The 18066-nt window shown below is 37.0% G+C and overlaps 3 protein-coding genes across 3 annotated transcripts; 2 read left to right on the top strand and 1 right to left on the bottom strand.

Annotated features, from left to right (window-relative positions):
- Positions 1-435: 435 nt before the first annotated feature.
- Positions 436-4292, top strand: LOC145563491 (putative NAD(P)H dehydrogenase (quinone) FQR1-like 2). The gene is made up of 2 exons (XM_081623936.1): positions 436-1343; positions 3769-4292. The coding sequence occupies exons 1-2, from the start codon at positions 781-783 to the stop codon at positions 3989-3991; spliced, it is 786 nt and encodes a 261-aa protein (XP_081480062.1). The 5' UTR covers positions 436-780; the 3' UTR covers positions 3992-4292.
- An 892-nt stretch (positions 4293-5184) lies between these two features.
- Positions 5185-15903, top strand: LOC145562193 (aminopeptidase P1-like). Its single transcript, XM_081622389.1, has 16 exons — positions 5185-5455; positions 5589-5652; positions 6703-6842; positions 7109-7393; positions 7700-7822; positions 8061-8321; positions 9324-9410; positions 11910-11974; positions 12278-12344; positions 12737-12871; positions 12988-13068; positions 13850-13904; positions 14151-14255; positions 14721-14792; positions 15372-15496; positions 15591-15903. The coding sequence occupies exons 1-16, from the start codon at positions 5363-5365 to the stop codon at positions 15762-15764; spliced, it is 1932 nt and encodes a 643-aa protein (XP_081478515.1). The 5' UTR covers positions 5185-5362; the 3' UTR covers positions 15765-15903.
- An 87-nt stretch (positions 15904-15990) lies between these two features.
- LOC145562194 (anthocyanidin 3-O-glucosyltransferase 5-like) lies at positions 15991-17752 on the bottom strand. Its single transcript, XM_081622390.1, has one exon. It carries the CDS (start codon positions 17687-17689, stop codon positions 16232-16234), a length of 1458 nt encoding a protein of 485 aa, XP_081478516.1. The 5' UTR covers positions 17690-17752; the 3' UTR covers positions 15991-16231.
- Between the last annotated feature and the right edge of the window lie 314 nt (positions 17753-18066).

Here is an 18066-nt window from a genome sequence, read left to right as displayed (position 1 = left end):
TCTAATCATTGTGAAATATTATCATAGAAATTACCAATATTAATTTTCATGAAATGGGCACCTTAAAAAGGTAAGGAAGGAGTATTATTTAACCCCTTCATTACAATTATGTATACACTATCACTATGAGACCCATAACTTTCACAAATAGATTACCCACTATTCCTCGCCCTAGTCCTAACTAGAGATTTGCTTAAGTGATTTCCAACGTGACAGGGTAATTCATACTTAATTGGTTAAATAGTTAAAGTGTTAAACTTCAGTCAAACAAGTTCTACTTAAATGCAATTGTCCATACATATGGAAAATAAGTTTAACATCCAATCTCAAAGGCGATAAAAAAAAAAGCCTCCCCCAAACTTAAAATGAAGACAAATTCTTCTATAACTCAACCCAATCTAAACCCGAACCTAAAACTCAATCAAATTCCACTCAACCCAAGATCAAAATATCAAAATGTGAAAATGGGTGTACTATCAAGTATCAACAACGACGTCAAAAAGCATTCTCAGCTGAAATAACTCAATTTCAACACTTTCAACCGAAGAGAGCGAACCATCCGGATCTTCGCTGTCATCTTCTTCCTCCTCATCATCCCCAATTCGTAATTCACCGCGTTTCTGGCAATTTCATCAAAGTCAAACTCACCCTTAATTCTTCAACTCAGTCACCATCAAACTCCCATTTTCTCTCTCCTCACTCTTCAAATTCGCCCACCATTTTCGCTCTCTTCTTCCCCAAACAACAACCCATCAACCATTTCTCTCTCCTTTGACTCCCATGGGAAAAGGCGGCGGTTGCGTCCCCAGCAAGAAGAAACTTCCCGACGGCGTAACAACCGCCGGAAACCGCCAACCTCCGGCACCAATTGACGGCAGCAAATCCCCAGTTGAAACCTCATCTTCCGACCCAATCCCCACTACCCAAAACGACGCCGTTTTCGACCCCAATCCGACCCGAATTCTGAAGGTGTACATAGTATTCTACTCGATGTATGGACACGTGGAGGGATTAGCGAGGAAGATGAAGAAGGGGGTTGACGCCGTTGATGGGGTTCAAGGGGTTTTGTATAGGGTGGCTGAGACATTGTCGCCGGAAGTATTGGCTCATATGAAGGCGCCGTCGAAGGATGATTCTATACCGGAGATTGCGGAGGCGGCGGAATTAGCTGCTGCTGACGGGTTTTTGTTCGGGTTTCCGACGAGGTATGGGTGTATGGCGGCTCAAATGAAGGCATTTTTTGATTCAACGGGACAATTGTGGAAGGATCAAGCATTGGCCGGAAAACCTGCCGGATTTTTTGTTAGTACCGGTACTCAAGGCGGCGGGCAGGAGACCACTGCGTAAGTATTCGGAACTTAACAATGTTGATTGCTAGAAATTAGTTTATTATGTTTTGAGGAATTGAGATTAGAATTTGGTTATTGTCTTACAAATGTTTAGTGTGTTTGAGTTTAATTGATTGGTTTGAATGCGTTGATGGTGTTAGGTTATGTTTGATATGAGAGGCATACTTATTGGAGTGTTTGACTTGGTTGAAATAATGACTTTATGTTGATATTGAGCAATTGTTTCTATGTTAAGAACAAAGCTCATTCACTTTAGAATTTGAAAATGCTTGGTAAATTTTTATGTTAGGTAGATTATTGTTTAAGAGGTTATGCAATGATAGAGAGTAGTGTAGCTTCATACGTCAAATTTTGTCTGAAAATGCTAGAAGTATTTGAAGAAATTTGAGCCTGTCTCTGAGTGATCTGTGCAGGAGATGTTAAAAGAACGGACCCTGGTATGTAATCAAATGAGCTTGGTATTTAGCTTTTACCTTTCGGTGTAGAACAAACTTGGGTGAATCACTGTCCTCCGGAAGTTTCACCTTATGTACTCTTGAGCGCTTTGTCCATTAATTAATACACCTGTTGGTTCCCCCCCCCCCCCCCCCCCCCCCCCCCCAAAAAAAAAAAAAAAAAAAAAGAGCTTGGTAGTTTACTGTGTGGAGTGTTTCGCTTTGGTGACATAATTCCTAGGGGATTTTGGCTGCTGTAGTCATGGAGGTGGCTTCCTTGTGGTCCCATTATTTTTCTTAGTAGGAGGGGCGGGATCTTAAAAATTTATTTCTTTGAGGGTGATTGAAGGGAGCTATGTATTTATGTATGTAGTCACTCCTGTTGACTTTCACATGAAAGTCAGAAGTGGCAGCTCCTAATTTTATTTTTTTTGCTTGTGAGTTGTGGCTTTCCTTAGTCACCATTTACTATTGTCTAGAATCTGAGGTAAAGAAGCACTACTACTACAACAGAAAATATCAATTTTGACTGAGTTCCAGCATTACCAAGAAGTAAATTACAATCATGAAATGCGGGATTGAGGTTGTCACCCTTCCCAATCCCATATTTTGATCAGTTTTAACACTTCTCTTTAGTAGTTCGTTCAATACAAGAACCTTTCTTTTTTTTTTTTTTTAATTGTTTTTCTTACAACTCTCTTATCTGGTTAAAGATACTCCAAATTCACCTAGGATGTATCATATGAGTGTATCCTTTGTAGACCAGTCTGAAACCAGAATGGGCTCGCTACATGAGAACCACATGATTGGGGACTACCAAAGAGTTTATTTTTATTTGAATAAGAGAAAGCTTAATTTATAGGGGATTTAACTTCCAATTTCACCGTCAGAGATATTAAGGATCTGTCAGAGGCCGCAGAGCCTGCTGGCATGACTTACCATGGAAGAGTCATCAACTTTACATTTCCAGACTTCCTCCAACATTAGAAAAGAAGACTCCATTTGCTATTGTATAGTTTGTAAATCAATATGATTTGACCAAGAGAAAGGGGACTAAACTACCAGTGATGGAAATCAAAGCTAAGCCAGAGATTGACTCGAACCACTGATATCTTAATTATTGAGCCCCTCTGGCTCTACTTTACTTGATGAACTACGTTAATCAATGAACTTTTCCCATTGCAGGACTTTGAAAGATGTTTTTGTAAATGCATTACTGGCGTTGAGTTCGTTATTTTAGGCAGATTTTTTAATTTTGCAGTTTACCGATAGATTTCTCCATTTTTTTGAAGGATTCCGATTGTTAAATAGAAAGTGAGATATGATCTCATGATTCTGAATTTCCGCTTGAAGTTTGAGCTATTAAGTTTGAGTTACCCTGTCAGGATGGAAGTCACTTAAGCAAACCTCTCAGGTTCACTCATGCTGATGATTCTCTTGTTGGGACTAGGGCGAGGGATGGTGGGGAATCTATATGTGAAACCTGTGGGGTCTCATGGTGGTAGTGAATACTGAATTGTGATGAGGGGTTAAATCATAGAAGAATTGGAGAATGATGAAGCCTGCAGATAAATTTATTGTAGGTCAGAGGACAGGTTGATGTTGAGATCTTAAGGGCATCGTTGCCAGTTTGCCACCATGTGAATTTTGAAACTGAGGTTGAACACTTTAATAGAAAAATAAACAAAGGCAGCATATAAAATGTCTCTAATAGCTTTGACGATGTTGTCCTGTAGTTTGATCCTGCTTTTCTCAACATAGCCCATTACCAGAACTTGATGTTCGATCCTGTGTGTCTCTACTGTGATATATTTATTTTCTGTGCTTAGCAAACAATTGAATAGTTCCTATGAGAAAATATGTTGTACTGTGTGGACTGATTTTCTTGGGACTGGTTGAGAAATTAAATACATACATACTCTGTACGAGCTTGTTATTTAGTGTTACTTATCCTGTTAACCTCTTTCTGCCATCTATTTTTGCAGTTGGACAGCAATAACTCAATTGGCTCACCACGGGATGCTTTTCGTTCCTGTTGGGTACACCTTTGGTGCTGGTATGTTTAAGATGGACACAATACGCGGAGGTTCTCCTTATGGTGCTGGAGTTTTTGCAGGAGATGGCACTCGAGAACCTACTGATACTGAGCTAGCACTCGCAGAGCACCAAGGCAAGTATATGGCTGCAGTTGTCAAGAGGCTTGCCTAGCCTTGATCTTCCTCCATCATTCAGGTTTCTGTCACATCCGGCGGATTCCAAATGATGTACCCCTTCAGCTGAAGTGTATATGTCCCATTTATTATATTGATATTTTGGTTTTCAGATATAGCCATCTGGCACTGCATAGAGTTATAGGGCTTTTTTCTTTTAATTGTCTTGTTTCTTGCTGATGTTATTATATTTTTTCTTTTGATGTATTCATGGAGTAAAGTTGATGTACATGTTTCAAACTCAGTGCTCAATTATTTGATTCGATGATGGCATAATAGGAATGTCACAGTTTGCAAAATTAATTTTAGCTTGCTTTTCTTTCTGAGCTTTAATAGTTTGAAGTTGCTGAGTCTATTTGTAATTTACTTTCTTATATTTATAATGCTTTAATTGCATATTTGTTTTGTTCAAAAATACAAGTATACTGGAACAATAGTTAGCAGTATTGTTGCTAGTTAGCACAAGGCGCGATTCTGGAGCATTGAATGCGTACTTCAGTAGTCCAGTATAGTGAAGCAACAAGGAGTTATAGCCCTGCAGACTGCCCTACCAATATTTTTGCATTCCACCAATGCCATAACCACCCACCATACATAAATGCAAAAGAGTCAAAGATGAGATGCTGAATGTCTTTAGTTTTGATCCGATAATGTTCTATGCACTACAATTGTTCTTTACGCATGGTATAATCAAAGTTTATTTCATTGCCCATGTGCTTGCACCTTGTGAGCACATAAACAAAAAAACCAACCTTGATTGTATTATAAAGGTAAAATCATTTTTTTGAACTAAACTTATACTCAATTACTCAGGGCAATGTTACAACAATTTATGAATGAATAAAGAAGACGAATCTTAATGTTTCTTTTTGTAAAACAATCATATGATGAAAATGAATATGAAGGATATTTATATGCCACTCTTTTTTAAGGGCGAGAATTTCCTTATCTTTCCCATAATCAACCCAAATCAAAATTGATCCTAACAGCCAAGCAATCTCATTTTATTTCCTTATCTTACCCATAAATTTAAAAAGACTTAATACGAATTAATCCAAATTAAAAGCGATCCTGACAACCAAGCAATATTTTTTTATTTACTCCGTAGATTATTAAAAGTACTCCGTATCGACTTTGTTTAAAGTGGCAAAAAATATTCACTCACGCCTCTATCTTATTGGTTTAATCCAGTAATCAAGATTAGCCCACCTCGAAAGGTGCATCGTATCGTACATCTTTCACAGACTTCTGCTGACATTGAAACCAACTTTTACAATCCTCACAATTAAAACTATCATAGTACTCTTCCTATAAATCTTCAATTCAACACCAAAGTAGAGTCCCACATTTTTCACAAACTCTCTCAAAAATGGCGGACAAACTCTCTGCTTTGAGATCTTTAATGGCTTCTCACTCTCCTCCTCTTCATGCCTTAATTGTTCCTTCTGAAGATTATCATCAGGTTTTTTCTCTAATTTTTTTGTTGAATTTTGAAATTTTAATTGTAATTTATAAGATTAAATTATAGATTAAGTAGAATTATTGTTTCGATTTTTACGAGGTTTTCTCTGTGTTTGTTTGAATTGATTCTGTAGAGTGAGTATGTTTCTGATCGTGATAAAAGGCGGAAATTTATTTCTGGATTTTCCGGAAGTGCTGGTAAGCGCAAAGTGCAATTGCATCTCGATAATTAATTTGAAATTTTCATTGAATTTTGTCATTGTTTGATATTATTGGATTTTTTTCACACTGGATTTTCTGTTTTCTGCATTGTGTATATGATTATCGGTGGTAGTTTCGTAGTTAGGTTGTATTTGTGAAATATTTAATATTTCAGTTGAATTATCATTTTTGTTATTGCAATCTCGATATAGATTGATCTTGAATAACTCCGGTTTAGAACTCGAATTCAGTGGTAAATTCTTGGTTTGGAGGTGTTATCATGGAGTGTTATCTGTTATCTGTTATCATGTAGGTGTTATTTGTAAGTAATGTTGACATGAGTGCCAAGATGTAAAATGTATAACAAACTGATTATTATAGCTAGTTCTGTCGTTGTGGAGGGTGTAGTCACAGTTGTTTTGTGCTTAAAAAGTTTGAGCATTCTCAGGATGTGTCGACGTTCTGTGGATATATTAGGCAGTGAGTGTTCTTGGTCTGACGAGCCAAGCCAATGCAAGGAGGTTGTATGACAGTCAAGTGATTCTAGTCTTTGTTCATTGCCATGATGACTTTACTTACTTGTGGAAGACTTAATCTGTTTTTTATGCAATTTTTTTACTCTACCTTTTAGCTGGAGTGACACTCATCATAGTCATTCATGGTAATTTTATATTCGTCGGCATTTCAAAATAGTCTATCACTAAAGAAACAAGTTTGACCTATGATGTAGAATTATGCATAGTTTTATGGCTTTTCTCATGAATCTTCTCCATAAATTATGTGTATGCGTAGTATGCTAAGATCGCAAGTCAGTCCATCTTGATTAGTTCGGGTGTGTGTGCAACTGTTTATACTTTCCTCCCTAGATGCTGGTAGGCAATTAGGCACAGGACCCATGCTGATGGCTGATTACATATTTACAAGTTTATTCTACAATCACTATAATTATTCAATTGCTAAATGAACCTGCCTGACTTACAAGGAATTGATCTTCTTAGTCAAAGTGGATTTTTCTGGAAAGTTCTCAGTAGTTCATATTCTTTCTAGGTTTGGCCCTCATAACAACAGATGATGCAAGGCTTTGGACCGATGGAAGGTATTTTTTGCAGGCAGAGAAACAGCTGAGTGATCAGTGGAAGCTTATGCGTATGGGAGAGGATCCTGCAGTAGAGATCTGGATGGCAGATGTGAGTTTTTTTTTTTTTTTAAAAAAAAAAAAAATTATAGTCCTGAACATTCTTTCATAATTTGAACTATCAAGGGACAGGAAATGACTGTAGGTATTTTTTTTTTTGGTGGCTGTGCACCTTCTCACAGTTAGGAGTTAGAGCACATTTGAAAGTTTCACTGTTTGTTGGCTAATTTATTTTATGCTGCACGAAGTGTTTCTATCTCTAATAATTCTTTGTCAAATGCTGAAGTGAAGCTGTCTCTATTATTTGTTGTCTGTCAGAATTTGCCAGAAGAAGCAGCTATTGGCATTGACCCCTGGAGTGTATCAATAGATACTGCACAGAGATGGGAACGTGCTCTTGAGAGGAAGCAACAAAAGTTAATTTCAACCTCAAACAATCTTGTTGATCAAATTTGGAATGATAGGCCAGAAGCTAAGGTGAATCCTGTCAAGGTGCAACCACTGGAGTTTTCTGGACGTGCAGTTGCTGAAAAGTTACAAGATCTAAGGAGAAAACTTATGCAGGAGAAAGCACACAGTATTATTATCTCTGCACTCGATGAGGTAATGGTCCTTCATTTTTGTGCAATGCCTGTGGAATCCCTTTGTTTATCCTGAAATCACTATCCAAACGATTGTTTTTACCTATAGTATTTACAAATTCCTTACTTCATTGGATTTACTTGTTGATTTTATATGCATGCACAATTGCTCACTGTGTCTGTGTGCGTACACGGTGAATCCTTTAAGAAGCAGCATCTTTGATAGGGTCCCCAACGGAAGAGGGACTTATGTACTAGATTTCCATTGGAACATATATTGGTCTTCTTGTGCCCCATGATGAATTACTACTGGTGAATTTGTTTGCAGGTTGCTTGGTTATTCAATATTCGTGGGAGTGATGTTTCATATTGCCCAGTTGTTCATGCTTTTGCTGTAGTAACATCAGCAGCAACATTCTTCTACGTGGACCAACAAAAAGTATCTCCTGAGGTCAGTCTCTGCCATGAAGCAGTTTTTGGCTGTGGCTTTTAATGATGACATGTTACATTAGTTAGCTCACTGTATCACATCAAATATATGTGAGCTTAGGATCAGATAAGGCTGATAAGATCAAAATATCTGATCTTGCAATCTCACAAAATTAAAGGACTCTAATGTGTAATAACCTCTATGTCTTTTAATTTTGGTGCCCATTCTTATAACTCATACTTAAGAGGGGTTTTTTCAGGTGCAAACTTACATGATGGAAAACAAAATTGAAGTCCGTGACTATGATGCAGTTGGTGCAGATGTTGACCTGCTGGCATTTAATCAGCTTGCTTCTTCCTTGTCTGTTAATGCTGCAGAAAATAAAACTGGGGAGATGGGAAAAGATTGTAACTTCATATGGATGGACCCTCGTTCATGCTGCTATGCTTTGTATTCCAAACTTAAGTCTGATCAAGTCTTATTACAGCAGTCTCCTTTGGCACTTGCAAAAGCTTTAAAGGTAACACTTTTTCTTGTGTTTGTTGTACTATTTAATAGTCCTGCAGCAAAGCCAAGATAAACTAGGATGTCTATGTATGATGGAGGTTTGATGTGTCTTTTTTTGAAGAGTGTGCTCATTAGATGGGACCTAAGTTTATTAGGCTCAATAGATGGGAGTATGAGACATCATTGTCTATTACTTCCTCCATTTTCATAAGTTCTACTCAATTCCCTTTTTTAAGTTCTACTCACTTTTTCTTTATTCCTTTTATGACAACCTTTTATTCATTTTTATCATCAAATTTTCACAGGGGGTTACTTGCTTTTTTGAAGGGTAGAGGTCTATAAGATTTTTTTTTTAGTATGCAGATTTACAATATTACTCTCACATTAATCAATACCTCTTTAGTCACTTAAGAGGGTCTCTATATCCATGCTAGTCATTTAATAGATATCGAGTACTCCCTCCACCCCAATACAAACTTCACACATTTACCAATACCATAAAAATCAAAAACAAGAAGAACAGGATTTTAATTTCCTTACAAATTGTAAAAGTTTCAAGTTTTCTTTCAAATTTCCTTTCAAATTGTAAAAGTATCAAAATTTTGAAATAAAAACTTCGAAAGGAAATTTTTTTTCTTATTGTTTTTGATTTTTATGGTATTGGTAAATGCTTCAACTTAATATCCTTTGATTTTTTTCTAAGTAAAGCTGAGCTTCCCTATTTTTCCTAGTCCCATTTGGAACTAATTTGGTGATGCAAACAAAATTAAACTACTTTGGTTTGTTCACTACGAGCTAACTAGAATATGGCATTGACAAGATGCATTTTTGAGAAGATGCAAACAGTGCCAAACTAGCTGGCTCATTCAATACAAACTTATTAGAATATCCATTGATAAAATGCAGTTGTACAAAAAATGGAATGTTATCATCTACTATGATAGTATCAAACTTATGCTATAGGATCTTCTCAAAAATATATTTCTGCTAACTACTAATGGATAGAGATTATCAGAATCCTGCTGAAATGGAAGGCTTGAAGAAGGCGCATGTGCGGGATGGTGCAGCTGTTGTGCAGTTCCTTGTGTGGCTTGATAAGCAGGTAACTAACCTGCAACTTTTTATGCCTTCACTGCTTGGATTTTGTATAAAGGATATATTGTTTAAGAGCACGTCATTAATGAACTACTAAAAAATAGAACCATCTTGCACGGGTATGCCTTGTGCGGCAATTAGTGGATAAGTATTACTTTTTAATGATTTTCTTCGCTCTTAAAAAAGTTCATCATAATCCATTGATCTTGATTGCCCCAGTCCTGTTGAGAATTCTTCTTTGATCTGGTTTTCTCTCCCTTGAATTGTCTCGCTGCCACATTGTCCCAAGTCAAGCCATCACCGTCATCTCTATGGTACAACCCAAATTTCCCTAACCTCCATCGCTGAACACCATCACCACCTGTGTTACTCCGACACTTGCCTTGGCCATGGGTGTCGCGTGTCGACACGACACGACGCGCGACACAACCCTTGACACGGCTCCGGGAAAGTGTCGACTCGGGGATTGGAAAAGTGTCTGAAACAGGTGTCACCGATTTCAGATAATCAAGATTTGTAATTTAAAGTTTTAGGGTTTAGTTCAAAAATCTACCAAAATTTCGTGAATTGCAGGACACATACAGACAATAAAAGTATAGGGCTTTTGGTCGCCTGAAAATTGCGATTTCACCAATGTATTTTCCGGCACATTGAATAGATCGCCGGTGAGTTGTGGTTGCCATTCGTGGTGGCTGGCTGTTGAATGAAAGAACAAAGAAGTGTTTGCAAAAATAAATGACATGCCACCTTTGAAATTTGAAAGAGAAGAGATAGACAGGATTAAGTTTGAACTTTGAAGCATGCATCTGATTTAATGGAGGAGAGAGAAGATAGAAAGATAAGACTGTTGTTTGAAACAGTGTATTGGAATTTGTAACAAAAGAATACATAGAAAGAGTAGAAAGGAAACAAAAGAAGAATAAAAAAAAAGTGTATTGGAATATGTTTAGACTTTAGATGTTCCCTATGTATTACTCCGTATAATTTTTAATTTTTTTTAATTTTTTGACTTTTATCTATTTTTTTTAAGTGTCGGATTAAATTTTTTGGACACTTTATACTGTAGCCGTATCCTAAATATTAGTCAAGACACTCCCTTGACCGTGCGACCAAAATTTAGGACTGAGGTGTCGGACATGACACTTATAGACGAGTCCAAGTAACATTGATCACCACCATTGGAAGCTAGACTATCACCACTCACCACCCTTTCACCCTGTCCATCCACACCACCTCACCTTCTCTTCTCTCCTCTGTCAATCCCCTCTCGTCCATCTGCCCTTCCCGCTACCACCTCTCCTTTTTTCCTGCCCTCCATACAGCCTTTGCCTTCTCTAATCTCTTCTCTTTTCAACCTTGACACACATCTTCCCTCCCCACCACCACCCTCAATTGTTTGCCTACCTAATCACCATCGTCTACAAACCAATAGTGGTTCATTTAAAATAAACATCCAATGAGAAAGGAATGAGTAGTTCTATACTAGCCACCTACATTAGGTTGGAAGCACTCCAAATTTGGGCAATGATAATTTAAAAGGCTTATATGGGATTCCTGAATGCTGGTCATTAGTCAGGGAGTAAGGGTAATGGATAGGGGGGAGGGGCAAGGACTTGGGGCCTTGGGGGTATGGAGAGGTTGGGGTAAACAAAAATGATAAAATGGTTAGTTTTTCCCGCTTTGACCACACATTTTAAAATTATTATAGAATTCTGAATCTTTACCCATCAATATCTTTGTCTTTTTCTATGTGAATCTAATGGTCTGTGAACTTGGTGAGACAGTCTCACCCTAGCATTGCTCAATTACATTAGCACCTGTAATTTTTCAGCAAGGTCATCAATCATAAGAATTTTGAGTAGCAGTGCACATATCATTACAACACTGCTCAACCATTAACACTGGTGGGGGCTATTAGAAAATGGCTAGCAATTGATGAGCATCACAAATGCATGAATTCTGTTTTCCTTTTTCTAACGAAGGCACCTGTTGGATATTAGATTCCTTCAGGTTCCTGGCCCATAATCTTTGCGTGCTAAAATATTTCTAGCATTCAAATTTTGATTCAGATCTGTATCACCATCATTAATTGGATCTTTTGACTAACTTTACAAGTTCTTTCTATTAAATTGAATTATATGTTGCTGGGTTACATTTATCTTCTCCTCTTCTTAATGTTATTAAGCAGTTCTAGTTGAGTTATTGATCCACTTTCGCTGTAATTTGGGTGAAAGAATTGCAATTTTCAGTTGAATTGATTATTATAACTTGCAGGATTTGTCTTCCAGAAATATGTTTACTTATATGGACATCGAGGGCAGGGGGAGGGACATTTTAAGGAAAGAAAAGCAAAGAAGGGTTTTATTTCGTAAAAGATGTAGCATCTGCCAAATTAGTTGTGGAGTAAAATACTAGCTATAACTTGAACTCGTGTTTGAATTTCTTATTTTTATTATTAATAATGTGCCGCCTCCCGATTCGAAAAGCTAATATTTAAACTTTGCAGATGCAGGAGGCTTATGGGGCTCCAGGGTATTTTTCTGAGGCTGAGACAGAAAGGAAAAAACCTTCGTAAGTAGTCTTTTCTCTCTGAAGAAAGTTCATTAGTACTTCTCTATAATATGAGTTTACTAATGATGATTGTTAACATGAGAATTGAGGAATTCCATTATGTGATTATTCATACAGATCCTAGTAAAATGGATGTCTTTATTTCTCTCTTTATATTTGGTGGACATATTGATATGTACTCACTGTCTGTCTCATGCGCATTCTCCATAGAATTTTACCAACATGATTCTTTTTTTTATTTGGTATTTGACTATGTGTGGCTCACCAATTTTCATTTCTTCTCATTTTTGGCAATATTTGCAGGGAAGCACAGAAACTGACGGAAGTCTCAGTGAGTGACAAGCTAGAAGGTTTTCGTGCATCAAAGGAGGTAAACAACTTACATACGATATTGTGGATTTCACTATTTATTGTCATTTTTTGCAGTTGATTACTTGTAATGACTGAACTTAGAGCTACGAAACTACTGACTGCTGTTACTAAAGAATATTCTTATGAGAAACCTTGGACAGTTTTGTTTGTTCATTCTTTGTAATTCATTACCAAACTTTGCAACCAACCATGTTAAATGGATTGATTGTAAACCAAACTATATAATCTACCTTGTCTAATGAATTGATTGACCTTCAACTTCATAACAAACAACTTTTTATTGACAGTGTAGAGTTATGTTTGGTTTGGTACATTACATCAGAACTGCAACATGCTCATCTTTAAGTCTTTTAGAAAATTGGACATTCTTCTAATTCATTTTCTCTTCAGCATTTTAAGGGCCTGAGTTTTCCTACCATTTCATCTGTTGGTCCAAATGCGGCCATTATTCATTATGGGCCCGATCCTCAAACTTGTGCTGAGATGGATCCAGATCGAATTTACCTGTTTGATTCAGGAGCACAGGTAGGCCAACATTCTAATCTGAGCAGCTTACATCATCACTTTGGCTGTTACTGTAATAACCTTTGTTTATAATATCTTGCTCTATTTTTTTTACTTGGTTGGGTGGCCTTTAAAAGTATCAAGATGGAACAACTGATATTACTCGGACAGTGCATTTTGGACAACCTTCTGCTCATGAAAAAGCTTGCTACACAGGGGTATGTATCTGTCATATTGCTTCACAATTCAACTTCTTTTTCCCGCAATCAAGTATAGAACATTACCATTAGCATATTGCAAAGGATGCTGACTGCATTCTACCTGGTGGAAACATTTGTGTTTTGATGAGTTATCTTCTGCATGTGGACAAAATGACCTGAGAAACTACAACTAACACCGGGTTGTAATAAATGAAAGTGAGCTCTCACTATATGATCTTGTCAAACTGTCACATACACTTTTCAATCTGGAATAGTATTGGTTTGAAGAAATTGGTCTTCTTCCCTTCTGTTTGATAAGTATTTTCTGCTTCCTGTCCTCACACAACGCTTAATTAAAAGCCTTTTTTTTTAAATTTTTTTTTTTTTTTTTTACAAAGGCATCCGTTTCATCGTTTGATTATCAATTTGTATTAATGGAAGCAGCTTTTCCTTTTGAATTATCAGAGATTTACTGAATTATGACTATAATAAAATCTGTCAATGTATAACCTTTAGCCCTGTTCACATTTTTAGAGAATTTTCATTCTTCTGGATTTATTCTGTTCTCTTCACTTGACATATAATAAACTAAAATTATTTAAGCGATGAATTTGAGAACTGTTAAGCCCATTATTTAATGATACTATATAGTTTAAAAGTACTCAGTAATATGTACTGGTGTTATTTCATATTACATTTGCCATTTACTTCTTAGGATAAAATTTGCTACAAAGGACCTGTGCTAGAATTCTCTCAATATTCCGTACAGTTTGAGTTCTGACATGTATTATCTTTTCAGGTTCTTAAAGGTCACATTGCATTGGGTGATGCTCGGTTTCCAAAAGGAACTAATGGTACTGGAACTTTAGTCTCTGTCGGTATTTTATAACTGATTGACCAGCCGTGCAAATCTAGATGTATGTTATTGGTTTGGTGCTGTGCTGGTTAATAGATATATAGTCTATGATTGAGGAGTACAGATGGGATCCATCTCTTGGTGCTTCTATTATTAACTATACTCTTGTTCAGTTTGATGTTTATTGGTCCATATTCTATTTATTCTGCATGTGAATGCTCTTTCTTGATGGTTGATGTATCAGGTCATGCTCTTGACATTCTTGCACGAATTCCTCTGTGGAAATATGGGCTTGATTATCGTCATGGTACTGGTCACGGCATAGGATCTTACCTCAATGTGCATGAAGGTGAATGGATGAGTTTTTAATGTTATTTCTATTGATCTGCACATTGCGTAAGTATCAACTCACGATCTGTTTTTTGCTGGACAGTATGGATGGGATAATAAATTGAAAAAAAAAAAAAATGCCATGGCTATTTTGTCTGGACAACGTTTAACTGCATCAATAAAATTAGTAAACTGATTCAACACATAACTCGCTGAGCACACATACTAATATTACTATACTAGTAGTAAGGCAGTGATCGCTCTTGAGAACATTCCCTTTAGCTGGACAAGCGCATGAATTAATGTTATGAAATGGGACAACCTTCTTCCCAGATCCTTGTTTGGCCCTGTAAAACCATTTTTTATTGTCAAAGAGGCAACTATTATTGTATTGATATTTTACCGATTCTGCTTGCTTTATACTGAGCCCCATTTTGCAGTTTTTTTTTTGAGTTTAACCTTCAGTTTGTTTCTGTTTGAGCAGGTCCTCATCTAATTAGCTTCAGACCTCAAGCTCAGAATGTACCTCTGCAGGCTGCTATGACTGTAACTGATGGTTAGTATGGACGGATTAGCAAGGAATCTCCATGAATTTCTAGTAACATTTTACTTTTTGTTTGGTGATGCTAACTCACATATATGTGCTCAAGGCGTGCTCAATTGCTCAAGGAATTATGGGTTACATAATACTTCGTAGTAATTTTATACTTCCTTCGTTTCTATTTAGTTGACGCGTTTGATTTAGACACATATATTAAGGAGAGGAGAGAGAGAGAGAGAATGATAAAGCAAGTGGGGTAGCTTGTAAATGCAAGGCAAAAAATTTACCCTAAATTGAAACGTGTCAACTAAAAAAAAACTTAGAAAGGAATACGTGTCAACTAAAAAAAACGGAGGTAGTATATATTAAAAAAAAAAAAATTAAAGCGAGATACTATGTGAATATACATCGTAATATGGTAAGGGCATTACAACACTGGGTACAATATCGAGTGACATTAACCATCTTTCATTTTCTCATCATTCATCTTTCCATTGTTTCGTTTTTTTTTTATAGGGTCTTCTCTTCTCCAACCCAGAAAATTTGGCTAGTTTCGTCAATCTTGTAACAATATGCATTTTGTTGGTTTTGCAGAGCCTGGTTACTATGAGGATGGGAATTTTGGTATTAGATTGGAGAATGTGCTTATAGTAAACGAGGCAAATACAGAATTTAACTTTGGTGACCGAGGATATTTGGAGTTCGAGCACATTACATGGGTAAGTTTTCGGCTTTCTAATTTTGAATTCTTTTTCGCAGAGCCTGGTTACAATATCATACTGCATATAGCTAAAATTCAATTTTTACTGTCAGGCTCCGTATCAACACAAATTGATAAATTTAAGCCTTCTGACTCCAGAAGAAATAAGTTGGTTGAACACATATCATTCAAGGTGTCGTGAAATTTTGACACCTTATATGAATGATACTGAGATGGCATGGCTAAAACAGGCAACAGAACCCATTGATATGGTCATGTCACATTAATGACTAACACCATTTGCATTTCCAAATTTTATAATTAATTCTCAATTCATAAGTTTATAAGATATTGTTAACCTATATTTGATTTTCTTATAACTTCCTTTGAGATCTTTATACAAGTTATCAAAATGTTCTTGCTTTATGTTTTCATTTCTAGTTCATATCTTGCAATTTTTTGTTTAATAGATCTTGCTATTATTTGACACTACATATATCAAATTAACAATAGTCTTTCATTATCAACTAATTTTGAAAGTGACAAGCAATTTGCGCATCAAGTAGTTGTGCATAGTCTGGGCTACATATATTAATGATAACAACTAGCAAGTGAAGATCAAGAACTTTAGAACTACTAATAATGGACAAAAAGTAATGATACGCTGAATTCTATGCATTATTTTTTGTTACTGTTATTGACTTTTATCCCAAATTAAAGGCATGCAACATGTAATACTGCCCCCAACATTAATTTATGATACTTGCGGACTTTCCTTTGCTCTCTGGCCAGTTAACCTCTTCTCACATGCATTAGCTATTTCAGAAAATGACTTGAGTGTTGACCCTTCTATAGTATAGGCCTCTTTTGCATATTTTTGCACTTCTTTGGCTCTAATCCTCATCTTAATCCCATCATCATCTTCCAGGACCTTAATTATCATCTTCTTAATCTCCTCTCTACCCACAACTCCTTTGGTTGGCACGACTTTCGGGCGAATTGCCACCCCGAGCTCCTCCTCAACCAATGCCGCGTTCATGTTTTGCTCAGCGTAGAGAGGCCAAGCAATAATAGGCACACCATTGACTAGACTCTCAAGGGTTGAGTTCCAACCACAGTGTGATAGAAACCCTCCAATTGATTTGTGAGCTAGTATCTCGGTTTGTGGGGCCCACATTGGGATCACCTTACCCAAGTTGTGGGTCCGGGTCAAGAAGGCACGAGGCAAGTATTGAGAGATGATTTGATCCTGACCGTCCATTGTATGGAAGAGGGCCCCGGCTCCATCATGCTCAATAGGTGGGCGTAACACCCAAATAAATCTTTGTTGACTCATTTCCAAACCCCAAGCTAACTTTGTGGTTTGTTGACTAGACAAAGTTCCCCCACTTCCAAAGGAAACATAAAGGATCGACTCTTTAGGTTGGTCATCTAGCCATTCTAACAACTCTCCCCCTAAACATTCTGGTCTAACCGGCCGGACCAATGGTCCAACCGGATAGATTGACTTATTAAATATCTCTCTTAAAAGTTTATTGTTTTTCAAGGAGAAAAGTGTTTTTGACTCCAAGTGTTCCCAAGTATTGACTAACACCCCGTCAACTGTCCCTAAATCTAAAGCAATACGAACGTATTCATCATAGTCTTTATTCTCCGGGTCAAAAACCGGATCAAGTATATCATCATACTCGACCCGTTTACAACCCGGGATATTGAGGGGACCTACATGCTTGACTTGTTTATCAAGAAAGGGCACACATATGGTCATAGCTAAAAACCATGCATTTGAAGGGATATAAACATATTTGACCATGTCAAACTCATCTGCAAGGCTAAGGAATTCGGTTCCAAAAAGGTCTACAACAAGGAGGGTCGGGTTGTGCTCTATGGACCCAAGCTCGGCACGTAAGCTTGGAACATAGCCTCTCATCATGATGGCAAGTCGGGTCATGATCTTATCACTTGGACTCATTTGAGATGAAGAGTCCACATAGGGTAGCACAACCAAGTTGTACAAAGTTGGGCTTGTATAAGGTTGTTTAGGAAGGAGGTCAATGGGTTTGTTTGAGGCGGTGGGCTCCATGGTTACAACGAAGATTGTAACGTGGAAACCGTGGTGAGTAACAAGGCGGTTGGCGAGCTCGACCATGGGGATAAGGTGGCCTAAGCCAGGGCTTGCAAGTAGAGCAGCATGAGGTTTAGTTGGGATCATAATAGCTAGCTTAATATAGTAGGAGCAAAAGAGGGAAGAGTTTAGTGGTGGTGCAATGCAAAGAAGTAGTGAAGTAGTGTGAATAATGAAGTTATGAAGAAGAGTATGTAAATGTAGTATTTATAGAACAAGAATGGAGATGATCAAATAATGCAAGAGCTAGTTGGCAAATTGGTTGAGAGGCAAGGAGACATTGAGATTAATGACTGGTATGTAGTTATGTACATTTGATTAATATATATGGACCCATTTGAGATGGTCAACTGGTATACTCTATAATTTTGGTTTATTAATGAAGTGACATATTATATTGTTAACAAATTACTTCACCAAAAATATCTATATTAATATATATTAACATAAGTTACATTGTTACA

This window comes from Chenopodium album, chromosome 10 (genome assembly GCF_948465745.1).
Source record: "Chenopodium album chromosome 10, dcCheAlbu1.1, whole genome shotgun sequence".
Lineage (NCBI taxonomy): Eukaryota > Viridiplantae > Streptophyta > Magnoliopsida > Caryophyllales > Amaranthaceae > Chenopodium > Chenopodium album.
The sequence above is the reverse complement of the archived record's forward strand: the minus strand, read 5'-3'. Positions and strand labels throughout refer to the sequence as shown.